Source organism: Hoplias malabaricus, chromosome 1 (genome assembly GCF_029633855.1).
Source record: "Hoplias malabaricus isolate fHopMal1 chromosome 1, fHopMal1.hap1, whole genome shotgun sequence".
NCBI lineage: Eukaryota > Metazoa > Chordata > Actinopteri > Characiformes > Erythrinidae > Hoplias > Hoplias malabaricus.
The window spans coordinates 78,484,163-78,506,511 of NC_089800.1; the positions used below are offsets into that span (position 1 = coordinate 78,484,163).

The 22,349-nt window shown below is 39.5% G+C and overlaps 2 protein-coding genes across 5 annotated transcripts in view; both read right to left on the reverse strand.

The window, feature by feature from the left end:
- The window catches only part of rnf144aa (ring finger protein 144aa), a 33,592-nt gene extending 17,351 nt beyond the window's left edge, over positions 1-16,241 (reverse strand). For 3 of the 4 annotated variants that reach the window (XR_010803647.1, XM_066674274.1, XM_066674256.1), the window contains exons 1-2: positions 16,127-16,241; positions 15,485-15,764 (exon numbers count right to left, since the gene is read on the reverse strand). The gene's annotated coding sequence lies outside the window, so the exon portion shown is untranslated. The other variant, XM_066674265.1, reaches the window with a different exon arrangement.
- Positions 16,242-17,099: 858 nt separating this feature from the next.
- On the reverse strand, positions 17,100-20,831 carry rsad2 (radical S-adenosyl methionine domain containing 2). The gene is made up of 6 exons (XM_066684377.1): positions 20,475-20,831; positions 19,691-19,852; positions 19,005-19,234; positions 18,568-18,717; positions 18,410-18,442; positions 17,100-18,081 (listed from the first exon to the last, which is right to left on the reverse strand). The coding sequence occupies exons 1-6, from the start codon at positions 20,788-20,790 to the stop codon at positions 17,917-17,919; spliced, it is 1,056 nt and encodes a 351-aa protein (XP_066540474.1). The 5' UTR covers positions 20,791-20,831; the 3' UTR covers positions 17,100-17,916.
- Positions 20,832-22,349: the final 1,518 nt, after the last annotated feature.

A 22,349-nucleotide genomic window follows, 5' to 3' on the forward strand; every position in this document is an offset into this window, starting at 1 on the left:
AGCGGAAAAGCCAGCAGTGATTTAACATGCAGCGCTTGCAGCGTTACGTCAGCCCTCAGACTCTCCCCATTCTGCCATATCCTGCCGCTCTCCTGCGCTTCCATCCATCCCTGCCATGTTCCTTCACAGCCTCTGTTAGCAGCTTTATCAGTATGTGAGCCCTTCACAGCACTTACTCACATATCTGCAGCCATGTTATAAATACAGCTAAATGTGTGAGCACTGGACTAGAGGCAACATTTGATTTCATTTTACCAAAAAGCCATAACGTCATAACGTTTAGACTTAATACACTGGGGTTGTTTCCTTTTAACGAAGCTACCATTTCCTAACTCCAAACTCTATAATGATGCACAATGTTTAAAAACCCAGCGATCCAGTATGACAAAGACATCCCATTATGCATCCCTTCTCTTTCAGCCTAGAGCTTATCAAAACCCAACAGCGAGAAAAGGCATCTGTAATGTGGTGAATAAAGAAATGTAATGTTTTGACGCAATGACATCACAAGCCAGTAAAGAGAGGTAGTTCATCTCGGAGCTGGAGAAGAAAAATTGTGGACCTGAGTGGTGCAATGCGAAAGTGAGAGTTCAGTGTGTTGCATTATTTACAAGCAAATCTGTTATTACTCGGCAAGACCTCCAAAACGTCCAATATTCACAAGAAAATCATTTTCTAAACTCGAATTCAAGTGCTATATCAGATCAGAAAGAAAGGAGAAACAATAAATAAACCAGCTTTCAAGGTGGCTGTTGAATGAACTGCACAGTTGCTGTCTCCCACAAAATAAAGCACACTGAAAAGCAATTACTGTTCTTTCACAAAGTCAGCAGCATCTCCGCGGCGCACCTGAAAGCAGCTATGCTTGGTTTTTAATCAGAATAATTAATATCATAATAGCAGGTTTTTTGCTACACCAAGTTACACATTCATTGTAAGCAACAATACCCAATTACATAGTGACTTCTCCACAAGGTTCATTGACTATGGCTGGGACAATAGGCACACTGGGGGAAAAACAAGTAAACAAGTTTATTTGAGACATAATGAATATAATAATTGTCTTTATTTATAACACAATAATATAACTGTGGAGTATGTAAAATATTTGGCCAGTTTCCATTTTTTTGCCAGAGGAAGTGAATAGGGCCAGCGTCTTTCCACAGACAAATTAAATAAATTAATACATTTTTACCACTATAATCCTTATATTTCTATTTAAATCTTTACCATTAATATACTGTTTAATTGTAGGTTTTCTTAAACCTTCTTAAACTAATTGATGAAGTGCAAAACACACATTTTTAAGTGTAGTACAGTAATTCGTGTAAAAATATTGCTAATATCAGACATAAACCTCACAGAATGTTTCCTCACCATTTGCAGCTCTTCGGTTTGTTTGTTTTACTGGAAAAAGGTCCCGTGTTTGTAAGCAGCCCTGGCTCTGTAAATGGGAAGCAGTAAAAGGGGAAATGATTCTGGAACTCCCTCTGTTGCCTGCTAAGATGCGGCAGGGAGACTAAAAGAATGATAGAATCATTCTCATTACTAGATGTGTATCTGTTTCCCTGTGATCAACAACAAATCTCCAAATTGTGCATCTAAAGCTGGACGATACGGCCAAAATTTATATCACAAAATGGTTCTTAATTCCGGTCGATGAGATACAGTACTGATATCGATACGAACAATAAACAAAGTCACAGGAAAAGAACAAGGACAAATAAGAAACATGACATCATCACACACACACATATATACATATATATATATATATGATCGAAACCAGCCTGACAGTTTGGTTCACCAGTTGCACAGCACAGGACGGGAGAGACCTGCAGCGAGTGGTGAGAGGGGTGGAAAAAAAAAAATCATAGGAACTTCACTACCCCCCCTCAGTGACATTTACAACAGCCGACTCCAGAAAAAGGCTATCAGCATTTCAATGGACATTACTCAACCTGGACACACTCTGTTTTCCCCCCTCCGCTCTAAAAAGAGATTCAAACAATTAAAAGTAAAGACAAACAGGTTGAAACACAGCTTCTTTCCCCAGGCTGTGAAAGCCATCAATCCCCCCTTTAATACTTTAACCAATCCATCCTGATTGATAATCAGTAGAATCAATGGACAACCACCCATCCTAACGGACAGGCAACTGCACACAGCACTTTTAAATAAAGCCTGTACATATTTTCTAGTGTTAATACTTCTGAATAATCTTTGTATTGTTTTGCACATGTATAGATTTTATCTTTTAACTGCTGCCTGAGAGAGGATGCTAAAACTGCAATTCACTGTTTTAACACTGTTCTTGAACATTGTTTTTCAGCGCCAAATTGGGGCTTAAAAGTCATACATTCTCTCTCTTTTATAATCAATATTTTTTTTATTCTGACAAAGCTTTACATTAGAATAGAGTTAAGAAGTCTGGGATGGAGTTTATATGTCAGCAGGTCATGACATTAATATTTTCCTGGACTGGAATTTGGACTGAAGCACATTAAGGTCCACTGCTGCTGATAAATCAATGCAGTCCCAGCCCTAGACTTGATAGTCACTGCAGCCGCACCTTCTCCACTGAGACAGCTGAGATTCTATAGCATTCATCTGAGTAAAAGCTGCTCCAAGACTGACGAAGGATCTGGGACGGACCTAGGTTGATGTGATCTCTCAAAATATAGGCTAATCATATAATGGCATGGATGACTGCATAAAATCCATTTCATAAGCTACATTTAGCTGTTACACTGAAACACAAACAACAGCTGCAAGGTCATACAGAGATGGACACAGCAAATATTGGGTTGTTACCAGAGCAACTACAGAAATCAACAGCTCTAATGTATGCTAATGCTAATGTTATCAAAAGGCCTGTGTGTTTCTCACAAAGAGAAACCTGCTATCTAAACTACAAGGGTCTGCAAAGTAGAACAACGGAAGTGAAAGACAGAATCCACTTATTGTAGTCTTTATGGCCTAGAAATATACCCAACAGCAGCAGGGCAGAGGCCTACTTATCATCCCCACTCCCAGCCTATATATAGACTCATGGGTGGAAGTCCAATTAGAGGAGTTTTAAGCCTAATTAATGTCATCTTATTTCACTCATCATTGCTTCCATCGGTCTGTGATGGTCTGCCAGACTCCAAATCACTCAAATCTGCCTACTGAACTCTTTTACTTCACTGATCCAATGCTCCACGCTTTCAAAAAGGCCCAGTCATAAGCCACACAGTAACACTCGATTTAACTCAGCAAAATTCTGCAACAGAAAACCCTTTCATCTGATGAGCGACTGTCCACCACAGGGGCAAATATATGGTTTGGTCAACTTACAAACATGAATTTGCATCCTGATCGACCGATATGGGTTTTTTGATGGCTGATGCCGATGCCGATTTTTAGACAGCTGTAGTGGCCGATGGCCGACATGTAAAGCCGATATTCACATTCCTGAGGCAGTGAATAAACTAGAGACATTTTCATGGTTTATTTTTATTGAAAACCCTTCAAATTTGTAAAAGAAACTATTTAGAGGTCCTGGAATATATATGAAGTGGTCAAAAAATTATGAAAACAACAAAAATAATGTAGGCACTTGTCTAATAAATAAATAAATAAATAAATAAAGTTAGTGACTATAAACTGAAGAGTTCATGAGTCCCATTACTGTTTTCTTTTTAAAATTGTGTCTCCAGGGGTCTACTTTCATCAGGTAAAATTTGGAGTTCATACCTCCTACTGATTTGAAGTTATTCAAGCTGGAGCAGACAGTGGACAGATGGCCTCTCCAAGTGTCCCTTTAGACCCCAAGGTCTCCATAAGGAAAATGATTACTTTTCCTGCAAAAATACAGTGTATATATCTTGTCTAGACCTAATGTCAACATCTTAGTGTTTTTCTTTAGTTTCTATGAGAAACTCGTCTCCTGTCCCTGACTAAGTGGCCATTTACCCCTCACCAAACAGTAAAAACCCTTAGGTATGGTGTTTTATTCTGATGTACTGAGTTTATTACTTAATATTTTTATAATAAATTCTAAATGAATTGTTCTGATAAATTGTAATTGATGTCAGTGCCCTGTAATTAAGGTCAGTCAGTGACCGATATTGTAAATAACGTGTATTGAAATTTTGAAAATGTGTTTAAAAATCATAACGTTGTTATTAAACCATATTATATTGTGATGATTATTTTTATTGAATTACTACTTTCAAATTCCAACCAAATAAAATGAGTTTGCACAGCCCCAGCCTGGAGGAGAAGTCTTGGAAGAGGGAAAAAAGAAAATTATTTTTGTGCAGTCTGGTTTTCTACTGGGATTAAAGATTTAAAGAAGAGTGTTCAGAAGAGTTGTGGTGTTGTGGAGTTGTGGAATGTCCAACTTTGTTGTTTTCTTAATTCTGGCAACTAAAGTGAATTGATTTTCTTAAACTAACTGAGTGTAAATAGGACACCACATGGACTGGAGTGAATACAAATAACATGCTATTAAAACTAGATGAAAATACAAAATGCAAAATCTCGATAAAGCAGAGTAAACTTTTACAAACATGTAAAAACATTTTCAGTGCAGACATTGAGTTTTGGTTGTTTCTGTAGGAAATGCTCTTGTACGCCTTTTAGAGTTTCACAATATGTAGACAGCCAAGGTGTATTAGATGTCATTAAACTTCAGCTAAGCACATCACTATGTCAAAAAGAAATACGCGAGAGTATGTGTCTTTGCGCCTGGGTTCCAATTTTCCCTTTACTGTGTAAACATTTACAAATACTGAGGTATGATATTTCTCTAAAATGTTCACTTTTCACATGCTTTGGCTTCTTGTTTGCATTATCCCTTCCACCTTAAATGGGGCAACGGTTACATTCATACAGTGTGTGTCCATATATTCGATTACATAGTCCTAAATTTAAGTATCAACGTTGTATATCTATTTTAGCTCCCAGCTTGCTGCACAGTCCAAACATTTCTAACCTGTCACCAACATCATAATAAACCACCCACGAGGACTTAACGCTTTAAAACCACATTTCTACATTCAGTACTAGGGGTTGGAACAGCTGCTGCTGTCAGAACCGCAGAGAAAGCTGACCTGACTGTTTGTGGATAGTAGGGGGGAATGAATGGCTTGATGACTGTCATTTCCACCCTTTATCTAACACTCTTAACTGAAGTAGCTCTTGAAAACATTGACAAGATGCTGTAAGATCAAGTTTATAACAAACCTCATTAGGCTTTTTTGTTTTTTATTTAAAGAAACACTAGGTAATATTATTATCTTTTAATCATAGCTTCAGAATAATTGTGATGCTCCACTGAGCTGTAATAGAGAGAAATAGAAGAGACTCTCTTTGCTACTTCGGGCTCAGCACTGCAGAAACTGCACTCTGTAACTTTTGGAGTATGATTTTTAAACACTATATTTTAATATACATTATTTACGTCTGTCACTAACTGACGTTAATTACAGGGTGCGGTCTTCAGTTATATAGGTTTATGCTTGAGAGTGATGTCATATTTCTTGGTTGTTCTTGGAAGTTTTTCAGTGGATTTTTATTGTTCATATCAATATCGAAATTAAATTGTATCGACCAAAAGTAGGAATTTATTGTGATATAGATTTTGACCATATCGCCCAGCCCTGTTCAAAACTTATGCAGTCAACAAGATTTAGAGTTTGTAAAACAATACTCAAAGACGTAACAAAACTTATAACTGTGTTTGAGCAACTACATAAACGTGAAGTTCAAATCCACAAATGTATAGGAATGCTCAAATTTAAAACAACAACAATAATTGAAGTTATGTAATAACATCATTTTGGGAGTAGGACCACTCCCAAACTCCTCCTCTCAGCCATATATATACCCCACAAATCCACGTCAGACAAACTCGCTTCATTTAGTTCAGGAGAAAAATCTCGACTCGACTGCTTCAGTACGTCCGCTCGCTCCTCCGCGATGGGTCATTCCTGCTGGTCCCCATATTCTGAGCCGTGTTCAGCCATTATCAAACCCACTGAGCCTCCTGTTTTAAAACTCCACCCCATCTCCACCCTTTTCTCATATTCATTTATCCAACGGAGTGGGGGGGGGTCCGTCTTCATACACATACATAAGCCGCCCTGAACTCCTCCCCAATGACTTCTGAGTTCACCTCCCCTTTTCCGCCTCTACGGGCGTGGTCTGTACTAGCAACTAATAATTTAAAATTACAAATGTGGAAAAAATATTTGTAATGTATAGAAATCATTTTTAAATGTGTAGAAAAGATTTGCATTTGTAAATCAAATGTTGTAAGTGTGGCGGCACGGTGGTGCAGCAGGTAGGTGTCGCAGTCACACAGCTCCAGGGACCTGGAGGTTGTGGGTTTGATTCCCGCTCCGGGTGACTGTCTGTGAGGGGTTTGGTGTGTTCTCCCTGTTCTTTGGAGTTGTGGATTTTTGACCCTGTTTTGACAGTCAATTGATGGACCAATAGGAAAGCTTTAGCTGGACCAATCAGATCGCAAGGTTTGTTTAACCAATCAGAACACTCATAGTGCTTTTCCACCAAATAACTGTGGTTCTTGAACTGGTTCCATTCCTGATTCTTGGAACCTTGGTTCTTTCCATTGAACCGGCCCATGTTTCTACATGTTTAGAGTGGAACCAGGAAAATCGGCTGTGGCTGAATACTGCCAGCGCCAAAGAAAAAAACGTCACTTTTTTCCAGTGTAAACGCAGTTCTGGAGTCTTAATGAAACGCCTTTGATCTGCTTTGTTCAAAATACCCTTAGGATCAAGCCCCACAGCAGAGTTCTCCACCTGCCAAAACAGCCCAGTTCAGGCAGTCCAGTTTCAGCGCCTGTTCCTTTAAATGATGATGAGCTGCTGTTCACCCGACCTGAGCACACAGCAGTGATGAGCGAGCAGCTCTGCTCTTATTTCTATGCACTTGTAGTGTTTGCTTGGTTCTGTTTAACCTTGTCTTTGTGCTGTCACATAAATGCAGGTCCAACATTGTGATTGGAGAGACTAAGATGAGGAGGCGGAGCAGAATCACAACGGCTCCTGTTATCCCATGTTTTCTGACTTGGGCAGCCCACAGAAAACCGACAGGGTGGTCTTCTTTCACAATGTGTGTGGGTTGGAAGCCTCCAGATCCCCAAATGAATATAAACATGCGCAGAAAAAAATATGTTTTTCATAATATGGCCCCTTCAAATATATATTTTATATGAGACGCAGTTTGTTAAGTGGACAGAAAACCTGAAAGTCTGAAAATCACTACTATTAGAAAGGCAAACGAGTTCAAGCCTGTTGTCAACGTGGACATGCGTCATCACCCCAGGCCTTCTCTAAGGGCCGATATTTCCTTCAGTGAATCACTGGGAGAATTGGAAGGGACTGAGTCAGCACTCAGGCTGAATGGACACATTGGCACTCATTTTGTGAGAAGAAAATAATGTGTCTAATACGACCCAAATGGAAATTGACTGAACACTCCATGACCCCAAGATGTTGCCTACATTATGAACCTCACCAATACCATGAGATATTATATGTTTACAGCAGGTTTATGTGGTTGTAACAACAAATATAATGTCTGCACAGTCTGTAGTCAAGTATGTCTTGCTAAAGCCAGCTAAATTAACAATGCATATGATATATGTAATAAATTAAAGTAAAACATACCCAGGGTGAGAGAATCTCAGTCCATGACATGCCCACTTCTTAAATGTTAATACAGAATAATAGTCCTTTGTTTATTATGAACATACTGGAATGAAAAATAGCAGATTGGACGAGCCAATATCAAAGACCAATATTTCAGTAACTGTAGAAGCCCGAACCAATATCATGTGCCTTAATGTAAGTTCAAAATCAAATACACCCTAGAAATTTTTTGTTATTAATTTTGATAATTAAATATCAAATGGATATTATATACTTCATGCCCTGTGACTGATTGGCTCTGTGTCAAGGATGTGTTCCTGCCTTACGTCCAGTGATTCCAGGCACATCAAAATGAAGTAGTTACAGAGGATAAATACATTAAATAATGGTACAGACCCTTTTAAAGATAATGTGTGAAAAATAAACAAAAAAATACTTATGTAAATGCTCATCTATAACATTTGTCCGCAACGTGTGCTGAAACGAGTTCTTAAAAGCAGAAACGCAGGGTATGAAATTGATTTGCTAAGAAGGATTTAATGGAGAAAAAGCACGAGTGGCCACCATTTCAGAATGAAAAAGCAGTATTTAAAGAGACATCCCCCTTTTTCAAAAGCCTTGTGGCATGCCATTTGTGTCTGAAAAATTAAAAGGATACGACAACCACGCTCTACAGTGCTTATTGCTATTGACATGTGCAGAGAGCATGAGCCCGAGGTCTGCCATGGTTCCCATGTTTTAAACATCAGCCCCAGTAGTGAAAAGAGACAGTCTGAAGAATGTGAAAGAACAACAATTTGCAACTTACATCATTGTGCTGAATCGATCCCTGGTGCTTTTTCATCCCAAACACGGCTAGCAGCATTAACATAGCACTTCTTTAAAAATCCTGTCTTATATTTTGATGGCTATAATGGTTAGGTCAAAACTACAGCCAAGCTAATACTGAGACAAATGCCGACTCTATGAGCTATGATTGATTTAAATTATCCACCTATCTTAACGAGACATATTAAAAGTGAAGAAAAAAAATCTTTGAAGTTAATGTGTGTGTCTGGGGCCTACCAACCCACAAACTGTGAAACAAGACCAGTTTTCTGTGGGCTGCTGTTATAATTTTGCTCTGCTTCTGACCTCAAATTGCTCCACCCCCTCATATGGTACTCTCCAATCACAGCGCCGGACCTGTGTTTATGTGAGAGCAGAGACAAATAGTAAAACAGACAAAAGGAAATGAGCAGTGAGTAAAAAACCAAAAAGGAGAAGAGAACTGAGCAAAGACGACTAAAATCCAGAGCATCTGCTCCTCGCTCCTCACTGCTGTGCAGTGTGGCTCATTATTGTTAAAAGAAACAGGCGCTGAAACCGGCCGATCTTAACAGGGCTCTTTAGACCATGTGTAAACACTGCTGTGGTGTTCATCCTTGTGGTATTTTGACTACAAACATTTCATTACAACCGAAAAACTGTTGAACTGATTTCACTTGTTAGGGAAAAAGCCCACTTTAAACAAACACGTAGCACCAGTATTAGTCTGACTGAGAGTCAGCATTAATCTAATTCTCCCATTAACTCTAATCCTGCTGATTCCCTTTGCACTGGCTTAACACGGGTCAAAGAGTGCGCTGACCCTAGGTTTGAAAACAACACAAGTCCAAACAAGCTTCTTCTGGACAGGTAATAAAGCCATGGAGATTAATTTGGTCAGCAGGTTTCCATGCTGGTTCCCTTAGCCCTGTTGATCTGTGCACTAGAACAGAAAACAGAGTCAGCACATCCACCATGTGATTCACTTAGTGCCTCAAGTCTCAATGTCCTCAGCTTCTCTCTGTGCCTCACTTGGGTTTTCAACACACATACACACATCTGAATGGTATGGACAAGAGAATTGCTATCATACTGATATGATGCAATGTATCAAAATACAATGATTAATTAATAACGCAACATTTGTAAACATTGATACACATTGTTTTGACCCAGTTTCCTTTAGTTGGATTCAGGCCTGCGCTGGTTACACCATCCTCTTTTTTTCTTTAATTATGTGGCAAAAAATAATTAACAAAACATAATTTCTTTAATTTTGTGGTTTAACTTCTGTTTAATTTCCACAAAGCTTGTATAAACTTTATCCAGTAACATTAAGAACATTCAAAATGCAGCCTTGGGCCAAAGCATCGCTTCAAGTCTGATAACACAACAATGGATCTTCTTGAAATATATGGGGCAGTCTTAACACTTACACGTTAAAGGGAAAATACCAATATCGGCTGCCTAAGTCAGAAATGTGATAAAAGGAGCTGTTCTGTTTCTGCTCCACTTTTGCAGGGCTTTATCCTTGTGGTATTTTGACCAAAGCAGGTCACAGATATTTCACTGAGACTCCAGAACTGTGTTCACTTGTGAAAAAGTCGGGGGAGAAAATAAGCTGACACTTCCCCAGAAGAAAACAATACTGTCCTACGCAAGCAAACACTCTGTAATATAATAGTATGAGGCTAATCACTTGCTCATATGTTCTTCCCTGATATAAATTAACCCTGTGCTCTCATACAACATCATTACTCCTCCTCAGCCTGAGGAGAGACAAATAGCAGGTGCAGAATGCTAAATTGTGAGGGTGTAGCTTTATTTTAAATGGTAACATATTAGGCAACATTGGAGATTCTTACAAACATCCAGCACTTCCGTATTATTGGCCCGTAGCACAAGATCCTGTTTTTCACCCATGGACAGAGCTACCACAGATACATAGCAAAGAATTAGCTTATGGTGTGGTAATGGAGACAGAATGTAGGTTAGACTAACCAACATGTGACAAAAGTCATGATCATTTCACCGAAAAAAAAGAGAGAAGTCACAATGCTACATTCATTATTGTTGTCTCCTATAAATGCAGCATAACAAAATTTCAAATCCCTAATAAATCAAAGCTGACACTTTAAAAGTAATTAAGTACTATTAAATATGGCAGTCCAAGATGTGCTGTGAAATGAGGACGGAAAGGAAGAGAACAGAGTGAAAATGGCTAAAATCTTCGTGCTGCTCACTCCTCATTGCTGTGCATTCAGCTTGAGGTGAACAGTAGCTAATTATCATTTAAAGGAACCAGCACTGAAACCGGCGGTTCTGAACAGTGGAAAAAGTCTGCTGCGTTGCTTGGTCCTTGTGGGATTTTGACCAAAGCAGGTCACAGATTTTTTATGGGCCATGTTCACATTTACCAGGTGCACTACATCAAGTAGTATACAGGGCTTAGAGACCCATTTGAGACAGAGCCGCCTAAATGTGAACGTGCCATTTCAGTGACTCAAGTTTGCTCAAATGACAGATACAGGTCACTTCACATTTATGATGGGAACCGTGATCTTAGCAAATAATCTGAATTGATTAGTGAGGCTTGTAATGTGAACGTAGAAATTAAGACACCAGGAAAGGGCTATATCTCAGTATGTAATCAGGGACGTCCTTCACTAGTCAGGATTGAAGGCTGCCTAGGTCAAAAAGCAAAGAGGCATATTGTAAAAGATACTCCTGGGGCTTCATAGAAGGGCTGCACAAACAAAAAAATCCACATTATGGTAAACAGGAAACTAACACATTAAAATAACCTCTAAATAAAAGATGAGAGGCTTTTTAATCCATTACACACTGTTGTCTCCTGTTCTAATAGCCTGAAAATTTAATTTGCCACCACTCCTTTCTCAACCCTGAGAAGTCCTCAGACAACACCTTGCGCAGCCCTCTGGCTGATATCCAACCATGACCAGTTGAGACTTTTCTTCCCCAAAACGATGAGCAAGCACCTTTGGCCTCTCCTCTCACTTCTCCATGGCTTATGCCTTTCCCTTCCTAACCACAGACGCTGACTAACCGAAGCTGCATTGACTTGCAGGGTACAGCTAGTGACAGGAAACCCCAGTGAGCTGAAGAACACTGATGATGTGAAAGAGCAGGAAAAAAAAGAAAAAAGAAAACACCACAAAACACAAGCCCCTGAGCGCAAAGCTCTGACACAACACAGACAGAAGGCACAGTAGTGTCTTCATAACAAGGCAGGAGTGTCTTTGGGGCTGCTGTGAGTAATGGGCTTATCTAATCACTGCATGCTTCAGCCGTTCTCAGACCAATTACATAAGGATGTGTTCCACTCTGTTTTTACCATTTATCTTCCCACCAAAGCTGACGTGTATACGCATTCAGATTTGAAATGCTAGGCCGACTGAAGTGTGCAGTAACAGAGTGACACTAACACAAACCCTGGCTACAACACAAGCCGCGCTGTTAATATGTTTACATTGGTTGACATCATCCTGAAAATTATCATCAGAGGTTAAACCAACAAGATATAATCCACTGTACTTTTAAACTTCTTTACAGGCACTTAGTTTTCTGCCTCTTTGGTTCTATACTTCAAGTTATGAGGGCACTGGCAAGGGACCTCCTTGAACAGTGTTTCATCTGAAGTCATATTAAGAGGGAGTTTACCCCTGTGTATATCCAAAAAAAGGTTCATTGGTGTAGGTTTGCACATGGATGGTGGGATATTTCTGATGGAAGGAAAGGTCCCTACCAATATTTGAGTGAAATCTTCAAGCAGATAAATCAGACCATGCCTCTCAGAGGCTCCGTATTCGACGTTTTGACTGGCTGAAAGGGAGGTGGGCCGTCTGAAGGATGGTAGCACGATGTGCAAATATTGTATTTAATGCCAGACATGGAGGAGGTGAGAGCTGATCAATGTGCTTGTCCAAAGAATACCTTCCAGGGCACTCCGTGTAAGCATGATAAAATAAGCCTGATTAGTTTGAATTATGCAAGTTGCAGAGTATCTCAAAATAAACCGTCTTTCTTTCGCAGAAACAAATTCAAAGTTCTTCCCGATGTAAAAAACTGTGTGGCTTCAATCCCAAAACTCCCCACAGACTTCTTAGTGCCAGGTTCAAGTCCAAGCCTGAAGCTGCATGGTCTTAAATTGATAGTACGCCCAAAAATCACAAACCTAAATTCAACTGCAACGACAGTCAACTCCCTGGATCCTACACAATACAAACAATGAACACCACAGACACAACTACCACAATGATGAGGAGATTTTTATGCATTTATCCCAAAGCTCGGCACAGGGCATGGTGACTTTAGGCTCATGTGCAGCTTCTCAGCGTACTGGGTGTGCATAGTTAAAGGCCTTCATCACCAACTGGTGCCTTCATGTAGTAAAAATCACTCTTTAGAAGATCACTATATTCTTATTGTATATAAGTCATGTCACTGTGAGATCTCCCATATAAATCATTGCTTACTAAAATTATTGATATACTAAAATCATCAGACATAAAATGTCCACAATAGCAGAGCTTTTTGGTTGTTTTTATGGCTAAGCCTGGCCTAGTAAATATTCTTTTTGTTCTTCACATACAAAACCTATTCAAACACAGACCTATGGCTAATCATCCACTACGCAATAAACTGTCCTCCTTCCCTCTTTATCCAAACCATCTCATTCCACCACAAACTACTCACAACCACTCCTTACAAAGGCATTCAGTTTAGACTTTACCTGGAACAGTAGTCTTTCCATAGACCACCAAGTTAAGTTTAAATGTAAACTTGCCGCTAGAGCACTTCTCAACACTCAGTTCTTCATCACGTGTCTGAGAGGAACCACAAAAACAATGGTGGACATCATAAAATGTAAATAAAGTAATAAAATTGAAACACCTTCACATCTATTTAAATACCGGCCTACAGATAATCTCTTACTTCCCTGCCTCCTAATTCAAGTGCCGAACCCTCTCCTTCCACCAGCACTTACTCACAACCACTCCTTGCAAAGGCATTCAGTTTAGACCTTACCTGGTCTGGTCACAGACCATCAAGTTAAGTGTGTCATTAAAATCTCTGTGTTTTGGTGATCTATAGAACCATTTACAACACATCCTCCATTATTCTAAAGAATGAATTCACCGTGCAAGTAAACAGTTCAGTGTACGAATAATTTTATGTAGAAAACATGTTTCTAAATAGAACCAAGGTCTTTAAAAAAGAACCATTAAAGAACCACCATTTGTTAAAGAGTGACTATCAATACAAGAGATTCAAATTTCATTGTGTTTTTCCTGTAAAATAATCATGCATCTACCCTCATGCCAAGAGTAAAGTGAGGGCTTTTTTCAAAGACAAATATATGTGACGGCTGCGTTTTCCTCAAACGACAAAAGATCCCGCTTTCTCAAGTACTCTCGAACCAAGACCTGAAGTATGAACTGCAGGCTTTGAGAGTCACAGCCATTCTTCTCCTGTCAAGTGAAGGTCACTCTCTCTGCTTCCTGTGCAGCAAAAGCATTACAGCATTGCACAATAAATGGCCTACTATTTCTTGGAATAAACTCTGCTGTACTGAAAAATAGCACCCCTAGACTCCTCAGAATGCAGTAAGAGGGAGAGAAGAATGAACACATATCACACCTGTGTTCCAAGCAGTAGTCTTCTTACAGGCTTTTTGCATATGAAATTAGCATCAAACATACAAAACATACCATTCTGAGGTCCACCTTTAAGCTAAGGGCACATAGTAACTTGCTCAGGCTCGTTCAGCAGGCATTAACATGTTCCCAATGACAAGATTAAAATGCAAATGTAAGTCAGTTGACATCAGGGGTTGTTCTATCTCACCGATACCTGGGCAGAATAACAACTGTGACAAGATAAACATCTTCTCATAAGCTTCCAGTTCCACATTCATGTGAATTTACTTTCACTTTCTTACCTCTCTTTGGTTCAGTTTGATTCCAAGAATACTTTAGTGTGTAATATAACATCTAATACAATTTATCTCTTAACAAAAAATGATATACTCATATATCATACCCACATATGCCTATTAAGTATGTGGCCTACAATAATGCATGGTCACAGATTTCAAAACATTTCACTGGAATTTGTAAGTAGCAAACACACATTTTGTGTGAGCTAGTAAAAGAAAAAGTAACAATACTCAACAGTACTGCAGACTATAATCAAAAAAGTAAACCCACACATGTCAACAAAACAGACCCAGGTAATGACTCTATCCAGTGTTTAGTCTTGTTAGCATGTGCACGCGTGGTTGTTTTTTATGCTAGGACAGAGGTCTTCAAATATGGACCTTGGCATTTTAAAATGAACAGCTGGTATTACACTATATCTGCTACTGCTCATGTACCTGACAGGCCAGGTATAGTGTTATACGGACCAGAAATTTTTAAATCCTGGTCTGGAACATGAATCCAAAGTCCAGATTTTAAGACCTCTATGCTACAATATGTATCATGAGTAAAATTAGTGGTCAGAAACATTGTTGAGCTTTTCTACTTTGAAACTACCACATTTCAAATACAGTCTCAAATTCCCAGATTCAGAAAAGTCAGTGTTTCTTAGGTCACTGAGCCAAGGAACTAACCCCTTCAATTTGAGGGTTGGGGCAGTTATATCTAAATGCAATTTAAAATATTACAGGATGGATTTCTGTTAATAACTTCTATATCTAATTCTGAGGAAACCAGATAAATGTAAGTGGTTTAATCATTGACCAGCGTGGGCCTTTTAATATCACGACATTGTCCTCAGTATATTTCACTTCTGGAAAATGTTCAACCCAATATTAAATGCTTCAAACAGTATTAAAGACCTTTTACTGAAGACATATCTTTAAGACAGAGTGCCATTAAACCTGTCCCTGCACTCATTTTCGTGGCATAGCGTTGGTTATAAGAAATATTACATATGGAAAAGTTTAGAAGACATACACAGCATTAAAAAATAATAATAAATACACTCACCTTAGCCTCTGAGCAGTGGACTGAGTAAGTGAAAACTTCCCGAGCTACAGACCAGCTGTGAGGAGTCCCTAGCCCCGCAGGTTGTTACCGTCCAAGGAGCAGGAGCTCAGCCAATTCCCAGCAGCTCTGCTAAGCTACAGTGCAGTAGCCCGATAGACTACTGTGAGAAAACGTCGGAGGAAGGTTTCACACATTTTATAAATGTTACAGGGATGTCGCGCTGACAGCGGATAGACATTGTCTGCCTCCTGAGCTCACGGAGACCATCTGAATAAACGACCTGTGGTCAGAGACAACAGAAAGAAGAGAAGAAGCGAGCGTAAACAATAATAGATCCCAGAGAAAGCCCTCACAGCGGTATCCCCCAGTAGACTGTCCTCTGTGAATCGCGTTAAAATGGCACCTCGTGTAACGTCTCTGCGCTGCAGAACCGCAACCGTCATTTACCGAGGTGTAACGTTATAGCGAAGTTACCAACGACGCAAACAGCCTTTACTCTACTGAGAGCTGCATAAAGGATATTTCTTCTTAAAATAAAGACTAAACCGTGCCTGTTTAACCCTCGCAGTTGGTAACAACCAAACGTAAAGCCAAGGAAAACAGCCTCGTCATGACAAGACTGCAGTCAACGGCTTTATTTACCTCAGGTCTCCGTGTAGTTGAGAATAATCAGCTGATTAGTCCGATTTGTTGTGAAGACGCCATTTGTCTGAGCATTTCCTAGTGTTCAGCTTTAAAACGGGGTCTTGGCAAACTGCACAAACAGCGCCGCTGGTCGGATAACACCAGACACTATTTAACGGTTTTTTTTAAAGACACATACCCTACATTTTCATCCTGATTTCTTTTGCTCCTGAGATCCACGTTTGTGACAGGGTTTTATGCACTGAAGCATACTCTTTTACGTTCAAACGTTTTATGAAGTCCACAGAGTTATACAATCTCTTTCCCCACATTCTTTACTCTACCTTTGAGATTTTGAATTAAACACATGAGAGAAGATAACATTATAATAAGAAGGTAGTAACTATAATAAGACTAACAGCCATACACGTATTAGTTATTTAACATTAGGCTAATATGTTTAAAAAATGGAAAATAATTAGAATATGTGATATGTTCATTTTCCTGAACATTTATTTCACTACCAAATGGACACACACACACACACATTAAAAATATTTCCAATGCTTCACCAGCCAGATTGATTGTGTTTTTAAATCAGAAAAAAATAGAATTGATGTATGCAACAAACTGAGACAAGGCCAAAAATAAATGTGAAATGTTAATAGAATATACAAGTCCCACCATTTTGAATCATGCCACTATAAACAAGTGGATATATAAGGTATAAGGAGCAAAAACCAAAGTATCTACAGCAATAATGCTTCGTGGTTCACTACTGTGTGCCAAATTTTATGAGTTGTCGTCAAAATGACATCTCATTATCAATATTAGAGAAAAAAGATCTTGTGCTAGCTCCAATCTTTTACATAATACACTGTGGTATTTTGAAATTCTACTCACTATTAGCCCACTCTATAATTCAAATCACATTATATTTCATGACGATAGCTAAAGAACGACACTGGATTTGTCAAATATATAACTCTTTATTTAAGACAATTATTAACATGTTTCTAAATTGTGCAATGTTTGCTACAAGTGCTGCAGTAAAGCCATGAGTCACTGGATTTGAAAAATATATACATCAAATTTGCCCACTTATGTGCAATTAATAACAGCATGATGACATATGCATGTATAGATTAGCTAAACATCTGATTTTGTAAGCATTAAATATGATAAGCTATATAAAATCTTTCTTCATCCATATGGTTGGTTCAATTTGGCACATTTCTTCAGTTATGTGCTTACACAGAAAACACAGAGATCGTCTCCTACTTTACCCTCCTTTATTCTGTTCAGGGTCATAGTGGGCCCTGAACCAACCTGGAGCCATTGGGCATGAATCCACCAGAGGACAGGTCACACCCAGTCACTCATACACTCACACCTGTGGACAATTTCACACAGCCAGATTTGAGCAGAAATCAGAGTGCACCGATTGGGAAAACACCCCCCTCACAAACTGTAATCCAAGGCAAAGATCAAACCCTTGAAACTCCGAGGCAAAGATTCAGGACCCTAGACCCAGGAGGGTGTGCCATGAACACTGGCTGTAACACCACTGTGCTGCCCCTCATTGAAAATGAAAGGAAACTGAATCAAACATGCTGGTCATTAATGTGTGAAAACTGAGAAATAATCCATACAATAGTAAATAAAACAATAATAAATTAAATTAATATAAAACAATCTTCATTGCAAAAGTTACATCTATATAATGCCGTAACACATGACACTCACACTTCTTAGGAACAGGTAACAAGATTAGAGCTAACAGCACACATGGTAAACACAGAAGACGATCACCATTCCAGCTTCATATCTGCTTTGCTCCATGTGTATTTGCCCCCCCTTTTAAGAAACATCTTCTCATCAAATCCACTGAACTTGATGGCCTCCTCTACACCAACATCCAGAATGGACTTTGATGGGTCTTTCCTTCCTGATCGACAGTCCAGAAACCTCATCTGCAAAGACAAAGAACAGGGATCAGTTATATCAGTCTTATAATAATACTGTTATGTGTAGAATTATGTTTAAAAAGTGTACTCATAACGAATGCAATGACCAATAAATCCTTCACTCGCCATTTTCAAACCAATTAAAGGGGACAGCTACGGGGAAGTGCTGTTCTCTCTGGTTTGTTTACGTTCAGAAGCACCACATCTTTAAAGGTGGAGTGGTAGATTTTATGGGGAACAAAGGGCTGTTGTTTGTACGTGACTGAAGTTTAACTTTTCTGTAAGTTTTTATTCTGTCTTTGGACAACCACAGATGATACTTGGAAGTACTTACATATTCATCCAGGATCAGATAGGAGTCTCTCATCTGAAAGACAACAAAGGATTAGTGTTTTGGATAATTATTAATAGATTCAGATTCATGTATGTTTTAGTTACAGTGTGAAACTTAAATGACTAAAATGCATGTTCAGATTTGTCACTGGAAATTACCTTTTGATTAGACTCTGGAACCAAACACTCAGTGTTCTGGTGTCTGTCCAGAAAGTCCTGAAACTCCTGGTCAGTGATGATAAACTTCTCTGCCTCACGAAGGCTGTCCCCCCCTGAGTTCTCACCCTCAATCAGCAGACACTGGAACACCTACAATACAGGACCACATCAAAATACCATTCCTTTCCACTGATAACGTATGGTAAACTGTTTTATCCTGAGCATCTTACAAGCAAATGTGACATGATCAGTCTTGCCCAATGACTGTTATTGGTGTAGTGTTGTGTGTTTTCTGTTTAGAAAGCAGAGGTATTACCAACTACACTACATCGACCACTCAACACAACACACACTCAGGCTGTGTCTCAGAAGATGTTTAGATGTTTAGATGTATCTCTATATGTAACTCGTAACTCTAAGATGTCCTAAGGCCCTACCTTCCAGCGCACGGGATTGAGAGAAGCAATGTGCTCTGTCATATCTTCATGGACGTTAAAGGTGTTGATGACGGAGTTGATTTTGAAGGCCACCTTGTACTGTCTGCACCAGTCACGCACTTTATAAAGGTTGTCCAAGTGGCTTTTCCTGCCCTGAGCTCGACCGATAGCTTTGTTGGTCTCCTCATCAAAACTGTCACAAGATACGGCTAGAATGTCCAGATACTCTCCTGCAACAACACAAATGACGATTGCGGTTATTAGCTTTTCCCATTTCATTAGGACTGTAAAATCTGTTAAAGACCTGCATATACCACTGCTGCACATTCAAGAAGGCTCTTAAATAAAAACTATATTTCAGCATGAACTTCATAATGGTCTACACTGGTTTATACTGTTTCATTTTTTAATTTGGCCCAGTGTTGGTTTATGTGGTTAGCCAGCTTGGCCTTGCAGGTTGACCAGCATAGCAACATTCAAAACAACATACACAGGTTTGCTGGTGAGCAGTTTATAAGCTCTGTTTGCTGCTGAAACGACAAAATAAGGCATTCAAACGAAAAAACAAAACAAAAACGATATTATAATTATGTATAACAGTGACTTAATGGTAATAATATAGGCTGATGCAACAGCAGATGAGTTGTAATTTGCTGCCCCCTGCTGTTACCTCCAACACATCTCACCGTATCTCTGAAACCAGTTCTCCTTTATCATGCTCCCGTTACTGACGATACTGACGCTCGGTAACTGGAGCTCCTGCTTGCAGTAGCGCACCATCTCTCCCAGAAACTCGCCTCTCTGGTGTATGAAAGGCTCTCCCCCCGAGAAGTTTATTTTTTCCATTCCTTATAAAAGAAAAATAACATTGTAATGTATGGATACTACTACTACTACTACTACAAATAACAATAATAACAATAATAACAATATTAACAGGCTAACACTAGGCTGCATTTTTTGTTTTGTATAATACGATAAAAACTAAAATCTATGATGTGTTAATCCTCTTGAACAATTATTTAACTTGTAGAAGCAAACAGGAAAAAAAAAATCCAACGTTGCCAAGGACAACCTTGATTATAAATATAATCACATTTATAACACAACTCCTGCAACACACTCCAAAAACGTTGGGACAAAGATGTCTTCCCCACTTTTTTACATCACCTTTCCTTTTATTTACACAATTCAAGCATTTGAGAACTATTTGTCGCAGATTCTCAGCAGATGCAGTGCTGTCTGAGGGCTCGAAGGTCTTGTGTATTCATGGTTTTCACCTTCTTAGTGTAGAATGTTTCAAAGAGACTCTTATTTTGCCTCCGTTCCAACAGAGTTGTAGGCATCAAACCCAGTTTTTTAATTTTCTATTTACAAAACACACTGAACATTGTACACTGAAAATATTGGGAATATTTTTTGTGCTTTTTATGCAGTGAAATAAATCTGGAATAAATCAATCTTGCCCACCTGCTTGTTTAAGGAGCAGTAGTCCTCTCTTAGCTTCCTCAATGGGTAAAACGAAGGAGGTCTTGGCGGTGTGGAAGCAGAAGCCACATTTATAGTTGCACTGGCGGGTAAAGTGGTAGTTGACGCTGCTGGGAGTGGTGAGAGGAACCGAGTCTTTCTGAACAGTCGAGGTCCCTTTGAGGCTTCTGGACCCTCTGGTTGTCCCCATCAGCCAGGCAGCCTTGAACTTCATGAATGCAGAGATCACAGCATGCATACTGCTGACACATAGCTGCACGAGCAGCCGGACCAGAACCAGCTGACTGGAGAGGAACATGTCGACTGAGTGTGTGTATGTGTGAGAGTAAGAAATTGAATGGGTGTGTTCTGAACTGCAGCAACTGTTTTTAAAGCAGATCAGCTGAGCTGAGGCTGGAGAAAGGAAACTGAAACAACATGAGCTTCAGCTTCATTTCACCTTAGGGTCTGAAACTTAGTGCTCACAGGATGCAGAGAAGAGAGTTGTGCAACAACACAGCCAGTGTACAACACACCTATTTACACAGAAACAAAGGGGAAAGTGGTCAGAATACAGTGGACTGCAATGACCTCCTCAGAAAAACTCCCTTAGCTGAATCAGGGGTTAAGTACAGTCCACAGTGCAATGGCCCTTATCCTGTCTCACCAGGTTAGTGTTCCTAGAGCAGGGCTTTAAAGTAAAGCTGAAATGAAAACAGACCTTGTTTCTCGTATTAGTTCCTGTCATGTACATTAAATATAATGTGAATTTTAAAGTAGTCTTGTGTTATAAAAGAATAATGACAGTGTTGTGGTGACTATTACTTCCTGTTAACTATTTATAACACATGATAAACTCAGCGAGAACCTGAGGGTGTGGAAAATAATATAGTAACCAGTGATATCTCTGCTGTTCACCATCTAATAAAATCCCCGTGCATAAAATATCATTCCTTCATTAATTAACTTTTGGTAACCGGTGTGCCCAGTTCAGGGTTGGGTTTGGAGAATTCCTGGAATCTTTGGATGCAAGAAAGGAACACACCCTGGGCAAGGTGCGTTGCTAGTTCACCTTCCAACTCACAGCTGGTCAACCTACCAACATGTGTTTATGGATTGTGGGAGGAAACCCACACAGTCAAGGGGAAAACACAGAGACACTGCCTACTGTTCTAGCCATATTTCATGTGGTAAGGAGCCAAATTGAGTTTCCTTTTTGTGGAAACCTTTGGGATGAGATAACATCACGTCAGTCAGCGTATGAAAGATTATCAGAAATGAAACATTCAATAGTTTAGGCCTAAGTAATACACAAAAACTAGCTGCAGTGTTTAATAATAATAATAAAAATAATAATATATATATATATACAATCTGGCTTTAGTTTATATTATTCTTTCATTCATTTATTCATTCATTATCTGTAAGCACTTATCCAGTTCAGGGCAGAGGTGGGTCCGGAGCCTACCCGGAATAATTAAGCGCAAGGCAGGAACACACCCTGGAGGTGGCGCCATTCCTCCAAAGCGTATGAAAAAATATGAAAGGTGCAATTACTTGTCAACGTTGTACTGTACAACGAAATGTGTCTTCTGCATTTAACCCATGTTTGGCAGTGAACACACAAACACACACTAGTGCACTAGGGGCTGCGAACACACACCCAGAGCGACTAAGCCCGGTCCTGTAAACATCAGGCCAAGGCTGCCCCTAGTGTAGGCCACCAAGGGGTTAACTGGGGACAAGCTCTGTATCAGTTTTGCTCACGCTGAACTTGTAAGGGCCATAAACGGGGTAATGGGCTCGGGTCCAGACGTGGGTTATTTAAGGACGTACTTCTGATTCTACCAAACAGGAGAGTGGTCTCCCCAGGACCAC

Bases quoted from the DNA above. Each gene is read 5' to 3' on its own strand.
- rsad2 (XM_066684377.1), bottom strand. From the start codon at position 20,790: ATGTTCCTCTCCAGTCAGCTGGTTCTGGTCCGGCTGCTCGTGCAGCTA. The intron at 19,853-20,474 runs GTGGGCAAGATT...TTCTTTTATAAG, and splicing joins ACTGCTCCTTAAACAAGCAG to GAATGGAAAAAATAAACTTC. The intron at 19,235-19,690 runs GTGAGATGTGTT...GTGTTGTTGCAG, and splicing joins GAACTGGTTTCAGAGATACG to GAGAGTATCTGGACATTCTA.